At 43.8% G+C, this 15,000-nt stretch overlaps 1 protein-coding gene across 1 annotated transcript in view; it reads right to left on the bottom strand.

Annotated features, from left to right (window-relative positions):
• LOC144513627 (nuclear factor 1-like) overlaps positions 1-15,000 on the bottom strand; it is a 50,862-nt gene that overhangs the window by 19,188 nt on the left and 16,674 nt on the right. Inside the window, exon 2 of the mRNA XM_078244782.1 lies at positions 6,132-6,660. Coding sequence (XP_078100908.1) covers positions 6,132-6,660 — 529 coding nt within the window. The remainder of the gene's footprint in view (positions 1-6,131; positions 6,661-15,000) is intronic.

Here is a 15,000-nt window from a genome sequence, read left to right as displayed (position 1 = left end):
GACACTTTAGCTCCACCGAAAACATGCCGAGACCTGCAGCAGTGGACGGAGTATTCAGAGCCTTTACTACTTCAGTTAAAGTACTAACTGTACGTACACACAGCGGCTGACTTGAGCTGCAAAAGCAGCTCTGGCCGCCCTGCCAAGGACGCTTGTCAAAAAGTACGGGGAAGCTTTGGACGCTTTGGCCGCTCTGACGTGACGCATCTGTATATAGGCCGATATGTAAATATATGTAGACTCAAAAGATGGAGAACAAACACACACACACACATATGCAGACACACACACACACATATGCAGACACACACACACATATGCAGACACATACGCAGACACACACACACACACACGCAGACACACACATACACACATACACATAGGCAGACACACACACATATACAGACACACACACACACACACACACACACACAAACACACAGACACACACACATACGCAGACACACACACACACACACACACACACACACATACACATAGGCATACACACACATAGGCAGACACACACACACACACACACACGCAGACACATACACACATACACATAGGCAGACACACACACATACGCAGACACACACACACACACACACACACGTACACACATACACATAGGCATACACACACATACACACACACACACACACACACGCAGACACACACACACACACACACGCAGACACACACACATATAGGCAGACACACACACACACATACGAAGACACACACACATACGCAGACACACACACACACACACACGCAGACACACACACACACATATGCAGACACACACACACACACACATACATATGCAGACACACACACATATACGCAGACACACACACACACATACGCAGACACACACACATATACGCAGACACACACACACACATACGCAGACACACACATACACGTATGCAGACACACACACACACACACACGCAGACACACACATACACATATGCAGACACACACACACACACATTTTGAATGACAGGTGTCAAGAGTCAATCAGATAAAATAAAATAAAAATAACATAAATTCTGATTGGCCAGTGAATAAACGTTGAAATCCAAGAAAAATTAAATACAATTTTGAAAATACTTGAGAACAGGTTGAAACATTCTCAGATTTTCTCAGAAAGTAAAACGGAAAAACCAGAAATGATCCAGAGGACATATTTCAGCATCAGTTTTCTTCGGAGGAAGAATCAGAAAGTGTAACCTTGGGGATAATGTTACCCGACTATCTGGAAGCTGCCCCCCAAACATAAACAAGCTTTGTGCCAAGCGCTGAAAGCGTCTGCCAACATCTCCTCTACACTCTCCACGCCTCGGCCGCCGCTCGCTGCTGCACGCACAAACATTCAAACCAGCCAAATTATTTCCCCCGTGGAATCAGTCGGAAAATCGGGGAAACGTGCTGAGCAATTGCTCCGTTTTTTTTAAAACCTGAGAGGTTTGCCAGCTTTCACCCAGAAACCCAGCGAGGTGACGGCCGCTGGGTTTCTGGCACAGACCTTTGAGTTTCCTCAGACTTCTGCTTTACTGACCGCTGACGGCACGCCGCAGCCTGTCAGCAGCTGATAACGGGCTCGTCTCCGAGACGCAGAAGCCGTTCGCCGCGAGACAAAGGTTTCACCCTCAAACTGACGAAAGTTCAAGTTTCACTGACACGAAAGAGTACACCGATGAGCCTGTCTGAAGACTGAAAAACAGATATGTGCTCCAAAAGATCTGCAGAAATTAACTGGCGTTATCGCAGCGTGTTCTCGTGAACCGTACGTTAGAAGAGCTACGAAAAAGTTAAGCACTGTAATTGGTATGAGTTCCACGTTTTGTTTTTTTGCTGTGTGCACCACATTAACTGCTGCTGAATCCGTCAGCATGTTAGCGCGTTGTTCCCTGCTGAGTAGGGCTGGGTATCGTCAGGGATGCACTGAATCCAGGATTCGGCTTTGGATTCGGCTGAATACTGGGCCATATTCTGCCCAGATGTTGAGCCCTTTCTTTCAGTCCGTAGCGATGTGATATGTTTCTGAGAGGGCTGCAAAGCGACAAAAACGTAGAAGAAAGCGACAATAAGTTTTGGAAAAATGAAGAAAAAAGGCGACAAAAAAAGACCAAAATCTACAAACATAACGTATAAAATGTCAAAGAAGCATCTAAAGTTTTTGGGATTAATGTGTGGATTATTTTCCCGGATGAATGGATGAGTTGTTTGGTTTCTAAAATGTGGATCAGTGTTCAGTGTTTCCTCCATCTTGATTTTGTAGTGGCGGCCCACCACGACCAAATTTCTGCCGCCACGGTATCAGAAATAGGGCTGTAGAAAAGATTCAGAGGTTATTGGACCCGTCCAGTTTAACAACAAGTAGAACCATTCAGAGGTTATTGGACCCGTCCAGTTTAACAACAAGTAGAACCATTCAGAGGTTATTGGACCCGTCCAGTTTAACAACAAGTAGAACCATTCAGAGGTTATTGGACCCGTCCAGTTTAACAACAAGTAGAACCATTCAGAGGTTATTGGACCCGTCCAGTTTAACAACAAGTAGAACCATTCAGAGGTTATTGGACCCGTCCCAGTTTAACAACAAGTAGAACCATTCAGAGGTTATTGGACCCGTCCAGTTTAACAAGTAGAACCATTCAGAGGTTATTGGACCCGTCCAGTTTAACAAGTAGAACCATTCAGAGGTTATTGGACCCGTCCAGTTTAACAAGTAGAACCATTCAGAGGTTATTGGACCCGTCCAGTTTAACAAGTAGAACCATTTAGAGGTTATTGGACCCGTCCAGTTTAACAAGTAGAACCATTCAGAGGTTATTGGACCCGTCCAGTTTAACAACAAGTAGAACCATTCAGAGGTTATTGGGCCCGTCCAGTTTAACTAGTAGAACCATTCAGAGGTTATTGGGCCCGTCCAGTTTAACAAGTAGAACCATTCAGAGGTTATTGGGCCCGTCCAGTTTAACAACAAGTAGAACCATTCAGAGGTTATTGGACCCGTCCAGTTTAACAAGTAGAACTATTCAGAGGTTATTGGACCCGTCCAGTTTAACAACAAGTAGAACCATTCAGAGGTTATTGGGCCCGTCCAGTTTAACAAGTAGAACCATTCAGAGGTTATTAGGCCCGTCCAGTTTAACAACAAGTAGAACCATTCAGAGGTTATTGGGCCCGTCCAGTTTAACAACAAGTAGAACTATCCAGAGGTTATTGGACCCGTCCAGTTTAACAACAAGTAGAACCATTCAGAGGTTATTGGACCCGTCCAGTTTAACAACTCGTAGAACCATTCAGAGGTTATTGGGCCCGTCCAGTTTAACAAGTAGAACCATTCAGAGGTTATTGGACCCGTCCAGTTTAACAAGTAGAACTATTCAGAGGTTATTGGGCCCGTCCAGTTTAACAAGTAGAACCATTCAGAGGTTATTGGACCCGTCCAGTTTAACAACAAGTAGAACCATTCAGAGGTTATTGGGCCCGTCCAGTTTAACAAGTAGAACCATTCAGAGGTTATTGGACCCGTCCAGTTTAACAACAAGTAGAACCATTCAGAGGTTATTGGACCCGTCCAGTTTAACAACAAGTAGAACCATTCAGAGGTCATTGGACCCGTCCAGTTTAACAAGTAGAACCATTCAGAGGTTATTGGGCCCGTCCAGTTTCACAACAAGTAGAACCAGTCAGAGGTTATTGGACCAGTCCAGTTTAACAAGTAGAACCATTCAGAGGTTATTGGACCCGTCCAGTTTAACAAGTAGAACCATTCAGAGGTCATTGGACCCGTCCAGTTTAACAAGTAGAACCATTCAGAGGTTATTGGACCCGTCCAGTTTAACAACAAGTAGAACCATTCAGAGGTTATTGGACCCGTCCAGTTTAACAACAAGTAGAACCATTCAGAGGTTATTGGACCCCGTCCCAGTTTAACAACAAGTAGAACCATTCAGAGGTTATTGGGCCCGTCCAGTTTAACAACAAGTAGAACCATTCAGAGGTTATTGGGCCCATCCAGTTTAACAACAAGTAGAACCATTCAGAGGTTATTGGACCCGTCCAGTTTAACAACAAGTAGAACCATTCAGAGGTTATTGGGCCCATCCAGTTTAACAACAAGTAGAACCATTCAGAGGTTATTGGACCCGTCCAGTTTAACAACAAGTAGAACTATTCAGAGGTTATTGGGCCCGTCCCAGTTTAACAACAAGTTGATGGAGTTTATTGTCAAAACGTTCGCTTTCTTCCGAGTCGACTATTAAACGAACAGCTCCACCAAAAATGTCACCGCGGTTGGTCCGTTCTGATTGGTCAGTTCTGTCAGCTCATCGTCCCGTCCAGTCAGTGGAATATTTCATTCTATACTTTGGGTTTTGGTTTCCCTAAGAAGAATCCATCCATCCATCTTCATCCGGCAGCAGGGGACCCCAAACTTCCCTTTCCCGGGCCACATTAACCAGCTCCGACTGGGGGATCCCGAGGCGTTCCCAGGCCAGGTTGGAGATATAATCCCTCCACCTAGTCCTGGGTCTCCCCCGGGGCTTCCTAAGAAGAATGTCTTGTAAAACCCATTTTTGTAGACCTGTTTTGTAGATGTTAAGCCCTATAGTTCCTCAAAAAATACAGTTCAATCACAACTGAAAATATGCCTCATTGTGTGTGAATAGAGGTGAATAAATATGTTGGTTTGTGTTGCAGCGAAGTGTCAGTTGCTGTGTGACAAAGTGCTGTTGTTGGGACAGACCTGAAATGTAGTCCACTAACGTCAACAGAAATACTCAATATTGATTCATGTCACTCGTCGACATTGGGCGTTTACAAAGAGTGAGTGAAGGCGGCAGTTTCATGCAAATAAACAACCTCATTCTGGCCTTTCACCTGAACTACAACAATGTAAATGGACCATATTCATGAAGACTTCTCAAAGAGCTTTTACATCGTAAAGGAACAGTTCACCGTTCACACACATTCATATACAAGGTGCCACCTGCTCATCAGATAAACATTCACACGTTACACTCCGATGGAGCAGCATCGGGAGCATCTCGGGGGATCAGTGCACACGTTCCCAAAGACCTGCCGAGCTCTATTTCAGACCCTGTGTGGGTCTGTGTGAGTGTGTCTGAGTCTGTGTGAGTCTGTGTGGGTCTGTGTGGGTCTGTGTGAGTCTGTGTGAGTCTGTGTGAGTCTGTGTGGGTCTGTGTGAGTCTGTGGGTCTGTGTGGGTCTGTGTGAGTCTGTGTGGGTCTGTGTGGGTCTGTGTGAGTCTGTGTGAGTCTGTGTGGGTCTGTGTGAGTCTGTGTGGGTCTGTGTGGGTCTGTGTGAGTCTGTGTGAGTCTGTGTGAGTCTGTGTGGGTCTGTGTGAGTCTGTGGGTCTGTGTGGGTCTGTGTGGGTCTGTGTGAGTCTGTGTGAGTCTGTGTGGGTCTGTGTGTGTGTGGGTCTGTGTGAGTCTGTGTGAGTCTGTGTGAGTCTGTGTGAGTCTGTGGGTCTGTGGGAGTCTGTGGGTCTGTGTGAGTCTGTGTGAGTCTGTGTGAGTCTGTGTGAGTCTGTGTGGGTCTGTGTGGGTCTGTGTGAGTCTGTGTGGGTCTGTGTGAGTCTGTGTGAGTCTGTGTGGGTCTGTGTGGGTCTGTGTGAGTCTGTGTGAGTCTGTGTGAGTCTGTGGGTCTGTGTGAGTCTGTGTGAGTCTGTGTGGGTCTGTGTGAGTCTGTGTGAGTCTGTGTGAGTCTGTGTGAGTCTGTGTGGGTCTGTGTGGGTCTGTGTGAGTCTGTGTGAGTCTGTATGGGTCTGTGTGGGTCTGTGTGAGTCTGTGTGGGTCTGTGTGAGTCTGTGTGGGTCTGTGTGAGTCTGTGTGGGTCTGTGTGGGTCTGTGTGGGTCTGTGTGAGTCTGTGTGGGTCTGTGTGGGTCTGTGTGAGTCTGTATGGGTCTGTGTGGGTCTGTGTGAGTCTGTGTGGGTCTGTGTGGGTCTGTGTGAGTCTGTGTGTGTGATATTTGACTTTCTACATATGGCCAGCGCTAATCACAAGCGCACGTTCCCAAAGATGTGTAGCTGCAGCTCAGCATCGCGCACACTCAAACACACGCAGAAGAATAGGAAGACGAGACTTACCGGCGTGCACGAAGTAGGCCAGGTACAGATCCAGCTCCTTGACAGAAACTCCAATGTGGTGCGGTTGCACGCACAGCGTGGGGTTCGAACACTGCGGAGACTTTACCAGCCTCTCCCCGTCAGTACTTTCGAGGGGAATCCCTTTGAATAAAATCACCATGACCAGGTCCAGGCGCCACACTTTGTCCGCCTGGCGCAGGCAGTCGATCCTCCTCATCTTGCCCTTCTGGTCGGGGTTGGAGAGCACGCAGCACGGCGGCTTTTTCCCCGTCACCGTCAGCACAAAGTCCTCGCGGAACTCGGGCCGGATGTCCTTGCGCAGCTTGGCCAGGAGGCGTGACGCCCACTTCTGCTTGACCTCAGGCTTCTCGCCGAGTAGCTCGTCCTTCACGGCGCGCTCCTCCTCCTTGGACATGCGCTTCTCGTGCTTCTTGAAGTACTTCCTCTTGCGCGCCTGCAAGTTGAACCATGTGTAGGCGAAGGCCCGGACGTGGGGCAGCAGCGCTTCGATGAAAGGATGGAATTCATCCTGAGGGGTTAGGGGTGAGAGGAGGAGAGGAGAGGCAGGGTCAGAGTGAGCAACAATCAATGCAACATGCAACAGTGTTCGTCCTTTAGAACAGTATCACATATATATCATGTTTCATGCCGTTCATCTCTTCATTCAAGCGGTGCATCCTTCCAGAAATGTCTTTCTGACATGTTCAGGAGTGATGAGTGAGGTTAAGAGTTCAAAAACTGGAGATGATTACGTCTGAAATCTCTTAAAACTGGAGGTTTAACTGTGGCTGCAGAGAAAAGACTGCAGGATTTTTTTACTGCTTTTAGATTCGGACTGGAAGCAGAAAAGTCCTGGGGTTTGTGTGACTCTGTGTGGGTCTGTGTGAGTCTGTGTGGGTCTGTGTGAGTCTGTGTGAGTCTGTGTGGGTCTGTGTGGGTCTGTGTGGGTCTGTGTGAGTCTGTGTGAGTCTGTGTGGGTCTGTGTGGGTCTGTGTGTGTCCATGTGAGTCTGTGTGGGCCCGTGTGAGTCTGTGTGAGACTGTGTGGGTCCGTGTGGGTCTGTGTGGGTCCGTGTGAGTCTGTGTGTGTCTGTGTGGGACTGTGTGGGTCCGTGTGAGTCTGTGTGTGTCTGTGTGGGACTGTGTGGGTCCGTGTGGGTTCCTTTGACACCAACCAACAAACCAACCAACCAGCGGCAGCCGAGCGGAGCGAAGCCGCCACAAACCCAAACCCACCGTGTGGAAGATTAGAGGCGTATTAAAGGTGCATTATGTGGCTTTGGCTGATGGGAATGTGGTTAGACGGCACGTCGTGGATTAGACCCAATTTGGGGTTGGTTACACCTGCTGTCCCCCCCTTCCTCCTCCTCCTCCGCCTCACAAACCCCCTAAAAACCAGCACAAAACCAGGCTTACCCAGCCCAGCATGAGGGGAGCATGCCCATGTTTATATTAAGAAAAATCTTAGAAATGTGGGAACATAGAGCCTTATTTTAAGAAAAATCTTAAGAAATGTGGGAACATAGAGCCTTATTTTAAGAAAAATCTTAGAAATGTGGGAACATAGAACCTTATTTTAAGAAAAATCATAGAAATGTGGGAACATAAAGCCTTATTTTAAAAACAATCATAGAAATGTGGGAACATGGGGCCTTATTTTAAGAAAAATCATAGAAATGTGGGAACATAGGGCCTAATTTTGAGAAAAATCTTAGAAATGTGGGAACATAGGGGCCTAATTTTTGAGAAAAAATCTTAGAAATGTGGGAACATAGGGCCTAATTTTGAGAAAAAATCTTAGAAATGTGGGAACATAGAGCCTAATTTTTGAGAAAAAATCTTAGAAATGTGGGAACATAGGGCCTAATTTTGAGAAAAATCTTAGAAATGTGGGAACATAGGGCCTAATTTTGAGAAAAAATCTTAGAAATGTGGGAACATAGAGCCTAATTTTTGAGAAAAAATCTTAGAAATGTGGGAACATAGAGCCTAATTTTTGGGAAAAAATCTTAGAAATGTGGGAACATAGAGCCTAATTTTTGAGAAAAAATCTTAGAAATGTGGGAACATAGGGCCTAATTTTGAAAACAAATCTTAGAAATGTGGGAACATGGGGCCTAATTTTGAAAAAAAATCTTAGAAATGTGGGAACATAGGGCCTAATTGTTGGAAAAAATAGAAATGTTGGAACATAGAGCCTAATTGTTGGAAAAAACTTAGAAATGTGGGAACATAGAGCCTAATTTTGGAAAACTTAGAAATGTGGGAACATAGAGCCTAATTTTTGGAAAAAACATAGAAATGTGGGAACATAGAGCCTAATTTTTGGAAAAAACATAGAAATGTGGGAACATAGAGCCTAATTTTTGGAAAAAACATAGAAATGTGGGAACATAGAGCCTAATTTTGGGAAAAATGTTAGAAATGTGGTAACATAGAGCCTAAATTTGGGGAAAATGTTAGAAATGTGGGAAAATAGGGCCTAATTTTTGGAAAAAAACATAGAAATGTGGGAACAAAGAGCCTAATTTTGGGAAAAATGTTAGAAATGTGGGAACATAGGGCCTAATTTTAAGAAAAATCATAGAAATGTGGGAACATAGGGCCTAATTTTGGGGAAAATGTTAGAAATGTGGGAACATAGAGCCTAATTTTTGGAAAAAAACATAGAAATGTGTGAACATAGAGCCTAAATTTGGAAAAATGTTAGAAATGTGGGAACATAGAGCCTAATTTTTGAAAAAACATAGAAATGTGGGAACATAGAGCCTAAATTTGGAAAAATGTTAGAAATGTGGGAACATAGAGCCTAATTCTTGGGAAAAAACATAGAAATGTGGGAACATAGAGCCTAATTTTTGGAAAAAACATAGAAATGTGGGAACATAGAGCCTAATTTTGGGAAAAATGTTAGAAATGTGGTAACATAGGCCTAATTTTGGAAAAATGTTAGAAATGTGGGAACATAGGGGACTAATTTTGGTAAAAATGTTAGAAATGTGGGAACATAGAGCCTAATTTTGGAAAAATGTTAGAAATGTGGGAACATAGGGGCCTAAATTTGGGGAAAATGTTAGAAATGTGGGAACATAGGGGACTAATTTTGGGGAAAATGTTAGAAATGTGGGAACATAGGGCCTAATTTTTGGAAAAAAACATAGAAATGTGGGAACATAGGGCCTAAATTTTGGAAAAATGTTAGAAATGTGGTAACATAGAGCCTAAATTTTGGAAAAAACATAGAAATGTGGGAACATAGAGCCTAATTTTGAAAGAAAAAATGTTAGAAATGTGGGAACATAGGGGATTAATTTTGGTAAAAATGTTAGAAATGTGGGAACATAGAGCCTAAATTTGGGGAAAATGTTAGAAATGTGGGAACATAGAGCCTAATTTTTGGAAAAAAACATAGAAATGTGGGAACATAGAGCCTAAATTTGGGAAAAATGTTAGAAATGTGGGAACATAGAGCCTAATTTTGGAAAAATGTTAGAAATGTGGGAACATAGGGCCTAATTTTGGTAAAAATGTTAGAAATGTGGGAACATAGAGCCTAATTTTTGGAAAGAACATAGAAATTTGGGAACATAGGGGCCTAAATTTGGAAAAATGTTAGAAATGTGGGAACATAGGGCCTAATTTTTAAGAAAAAATCTTAGAAATGTGGGAACATAGAGCCTAATTTTGAGAAAAAAATCATAGAAATGTGGGAACATAAGGCCTTATTTTAAGAAAAATCTTAATAAATGTGGGAACATAGAGCCTTATTTAAAGAAAAATCATAGAAATGTGGGAACATAGAACCTTAATTTAAGAAAAATCTTAAGAAATGTGGGAACATAGAGCCTAATTTTGAGAAAAAAATCTTAGAAATGTGGGAACATAGAGCCTAATTTTGAGAAAAAATCTTAGAAATGTGGGAACATAGGGCCTAATTTTGAGAAAAAAATCTTAGAAATGTGGGAACATAGAGCCTAATTTTGAGAAAAAAATCTTAGAAATGTGGGAACATAGAGCCTAATTTTTAAGAAAAAATCTTAGAAATGTGGGAACATAAAGCCTTATTTTAAGAAAAATCATAGAAATGTGGGAACATAGAGCCTTATTTTAAGAAAAATCTTAAGAAATGTGGGAACATAGAGCCTTATTTTAAGAAAAACCTTAAGAAATGTGGGAACATAGAGCCTTATTTTAAGAAAAATCATAGAAATGTGGGAACATAAGGCCTTATTTTAAGAAAAACCATAGAAATGTGGGAACATAGAGCCTTATTTTAAGAAAAATCTTAAGAAATGTGGGAACATAGAGCCTTATTTTAAGAAAAATCTTAATAAATGTGGGAACATAGAGCCTTATTTAAAGAAAAATCTTAGAAATGTGGGAACATAGAGCCTTATTTAAAGAAAAATCATAGAAATGTGGGAACATAGAACCTTAATTTAAGAAAAACCTTAATAAATGTGGGAACATAGAGCCTTATTTTAAGAAAAATCTTAGAAATGTGGGAACATAGAGCCTTATTTTAAGAAAAATCATAGAAATGTGGGAAGATAGGGCTGACCCCCGTGTGGGAAGGGAGAGAAGTGTCTCTTTACTGCTCGGTGTCACAACACAGACGAGAGGCTGAATGAAAGGTCGACAGGATGAACAAACACGACGACAGATCCTGAAGCTGAAGGAGTTTAAGGTGGGAAGAGAACAGCTTCCAGTTCAAATGTTATTACAGTTTGTTGAGGCGATAAAATGCACAAAGTCTCCGTAAACTCGAGCAGCAGCTAACGTTACCCTACCGCTAGCTAGTTAACACTATACTCGACAGCAGCTAACGTTAAGCTACCGCTAGCTAGTTAACACTATACTCGACAGCAGCTAACGTTAAGCTACCGCTAGCTAGTTAACACTATACTCGACAGTAGCTAACGTTAGCCTACCGCTACCTAGTTAACACTATACTCGACAGCAACTAACGTTAGCCTACCGCTAGCTAGTTAACACTATACTCGACAGCAGCTAACGTTAGCCTACCGCTAGCTAGTTAACAGCAGCTACTCGACAGCAGCTAACGTTACCCTACCGCTAGCTAGTTAACACTATACTCGACAGCAACTAACGTTAGCCTACCGCTAGCTAGTTAACACTATACTCGACAGCAGCTAACGTTAGCCTACCGCTAGCTAGTTAACAGCAGCTACTTGACAGCAGCTAACGTTAGCCTACCGCTAGCTAGTTAACAGCAGCTACTTGACAGCAGCTAACGTTAGCCTACCGCTAGCTAGTTAACAGCAGCTACTCGACAGCAGCTAACGTTACCCTACCGCTAGCTAGTTAACACTATACTCGACAGCAGCTAACGTTAGCCTACCGCTAGCTAGTTAACAGCGTACTGATGCAGCTACTGACAGCAGCTAACGTTAGCCTACCGCTAGCTAGTTAACACTATACTCGACAGCAGCTAACGTTAGCCTACCGCTAGCTAGTTAACAGCTAGCTACTCGACAGCAGCTAACGTTAGCCTACCGCTAGCTAGTTAACAGCAGCTACTTGACAGCAGCTAACGTTAGCCTACCGCTAGCTAGTTAACACAGCTACTCGACAGCAGCTAACGTTAGCCTACCACTAGCTAGTTAACACTATACTCGACAGCAGCTAACGTTAGCCTACCGCTAGCTAGTTAACAGCAGCTACTTGACAGCAGCTAACGTTAGCCTACCGCTAGCTAGTTAACACTATACTCGACAGCAGCTAACGTTAGCCTACCGCTAGCTAGTTAACAGCTAGCTACTTGACGGCAGCTAACGTTAGCCTACCGCTAGCTAGTTAACAGCTAGCTACTCGACAGCAGCTAACGTTAGCCTACCGCTAGCTAGTTAACGCTATACTCGACAGCAGCTAACGTTAGCCTACCGCTAGCTAGTTAACACTATACTCGACGGCAGCTAACGTTAGCCTACCGCTAGCTAGTTAACAGCAGCTACTTGACAGCAGCTAACGTTAGCCTACCGCTAGCTAGTTAACACTATACTCGACAGCAGCTAACGTTAGCCTACCGCTAGCTAGTTAACACTATACTCGACAGCAGCTAACGTTAGCCTACCGCTAGCTAGTAGCTGGATTAAACAGGGTTAAATGCTGACAGCTAACGCTAAACGGTGTAAAGTGTGACTGTGTTTTACTGTAGAGGATTCAACACCGGGATGTAACAATCTGCAGCTGCCGTCGGAGAAACAACACAGACGGTGCGTTCAATGACACTGGTAAACTACAGCCTCGTGGTGCATTTGAAGTTATTGTAAATGTCCATATCCATCTGGTTGTTCAACAGCAATGTACTAGTGAAATAAGTTATTGTTATTGTTATTGTTCTACATTATTATTATTAATCATTTAATGTTGACCATATGGCCTTAGCAATAAACAAGCCGTTCTTTAATGTCACCAACTGTTGTTTAGGACCTTTTTATTTCTTTTCTTTTCTTACTTTATTAAAAAGTATCGGTTCAGGCAGCGTTAATTATTATTAATCATTATATTAGATTAGATTAATTAATCACAGAGTATGTAATTAATTAGATGTTTTAATGGATTGACAGCCCTGGTTTAAACACACTTGTGAGGACACAAAACAGATCCTAAGTTTCCCTGTCCTCAGACAAAAATAAACAACGTTTTGATCATTTCTTTTGAACATTTTATCCAAATGTTTGCATTCAATGCATCCTTGCAAGTTAGACAACGAACGATAGTGTCTTTTGCAACTTTTAAACATATTCTCCTCATTTAAAGGTCCAATGTGTGGGAATGTCTCCCATCTAGCGCTGAGATCATATCTCGCAATCAACTCTCTCGCGCCACGCAGTTCAAAGTACGTAATACAGCTACGGTAGCCTTCACGCTTCAAAAAGCCAAGATGTCATCCATGTCTTCATCCAGCTTTCCATCTGGAGCTTTCTATGTTTGCTATGATGAACATACATATACGTATATGAGGTATATATACATACTGGGAACTATATTCTCAGAAGGCACAGCACTGCAACTTCTGTTACTTGGGCGGAGGGATTTTCACCAGTCACGTTCGCTAGTAGCTAGCTCGTCACATTGGTTTTGTAGACGGAAGTAATAACTGTGCCTCTCAGGTGTTGTGCTAATCACTCCGCCCAAGTAGCAGTGCTTCGCCTTCTGAGAATATAGTTCCCAGTTTATATACGGTTAGAAGATGGCTGTGTGTCATGTGACCTTGTTATTTGTACACACTGTGACTCTACAAATCACAACATGTAAACAGGAACATGTTGACGTTATTTTGTCACTTATTGGGAGCAGTAGGCTAAATGGAGCCGGTTACCTCCAGGATCTGTGCTAAGCTAGGCTAGATGGAGCCAGTTACCTCCAGGATCTGTGCTAAGCTAGGCTAGATGGAGCCGGTTACCTCCAGGATCTGTGCTAAGCTAGGCTAGTTGGAGCCGGTTACCTCCAGGATCTGTGCTAAGCTAGGCTAGATGAGACCAGTTACCTCAGGATCTGTGCTAAGCTAGGCTAGATGGAGCCGGTTACCTCCAGGATCTGTGCTAAGCTAGGCTAGATGGAGCCGGTTACCTCCTGGATCTGTGCTAAGCTAGGCTAGTTGGAGCCAGTTACCTCCAGGATCTGTGCTAAGCTAGGCTAGTTGGAGCCGGTTACCTCCAGGATCTGTGCTAAGCTAGGCTAGATGGAGCCGGTTACCTCCAGGATCTGTGCTAAGCTAGGCTAGATGGAGCCGGTTACCTCCAGGATCTGTGCTAAGCTAGGCTAGATGGAGCCGGCTACCTCCAGGATCTGTGCTAAGCTAGGCTAAATGGAGCCGGTTACCTCCAGGATCTGTGCTAAGCTAGGCTAGATGGAGCCAGTTACCTCCAGGATCTGTGCTAAGCTAGGCTAAATGGAGACGGTTACCTCCAGGATCTGTGCTAAGCTAGGCTAGATGGAGACGGTTACCTCCAGGATCTGTGCTAAGCTAGGCTAGATGGAGACGGTTACCTCCAGGATCTGTGCTAAGCTAGGCTAGCACGGAGATGAGAAGGGTATGTATGGACTTATCTAACTCTGTGTTTACTCGCTTCAGAAGGGCTGAAAATCAGTAACGTTCTCTCTTTAGTGTTTAGCGTGACACCAAGCTAAACAGCAGCAACTAAGTACACTTCAAAATGTGATTATTTATCACATGTATTATTGTTGTCGCCATATTCAACAACGTTGTTTTCCATATCGCATGTTTTACTCCTATCGTGCAACGCTAAATGTCCGTTATTTTTTATACTAAAACTGTGGTCTGAACACAGGCGGTCAGACAAAAAAACTGTTTTCATCACCGAGAAACAACGAGACAAAGAAGAAAAGAAAGAAGTCGAGAACACAGATGGACAGAAACAACTTCATGGAACATTTCTTATTTGGATAAAAGTCCTGAGAGGGTTACAGAGCAGGACGGGGGGAGGGGGAGGGGGAAGGGGAGGCCCTCCTCCCGCCCTTCCTCCATCCCCCCCTCCTGAGCTACGTATGGAGGGGAAAAAAAACACTACAACTATTCATAGATCAAAGAGGCTCACACACATCTTGATACGTGCAAATGCCTCCGACTGAAGTGGCACAGGGATACTATATCATGACACACACACACACACAGACACACACACACACAGGTTTATGGCCCTATCTTTGTGGGGACCCGTCATTGACATAATGCATTCCCTAGCCCCTTACCCTAACCTTAACCATCCCAACTAAATGCCTAACCTTAACCCTTACCCTCACCCTAACCAGAACCTCATTCTAACCCTAATCCTAAAACCAGGTCTTAACCCTCAAACAGACCTCCAACCTTGGGGGGTCCA

The sequence above is a fragment of the Sander vitreus genome, unplaced genomic scaffold (genome assembly GCF_031162955.1).
Source record: "Sander vitreus isolate 19-12246 unplaced genomic scaffold, sanVit1 ctg300_0, whole genome shotgun sequence".
Lineage (NCBI taxonomy): Eukaryota > Metazoa > Chordata > Actinopteri > Perciformes > Percidae > Sander > Sander vitreus.
The sequence above is the reverse complement of the archived record's forward strand: the minus strand, read 5'-3'. Positions and strand labels throughout refer to the sequence as shown.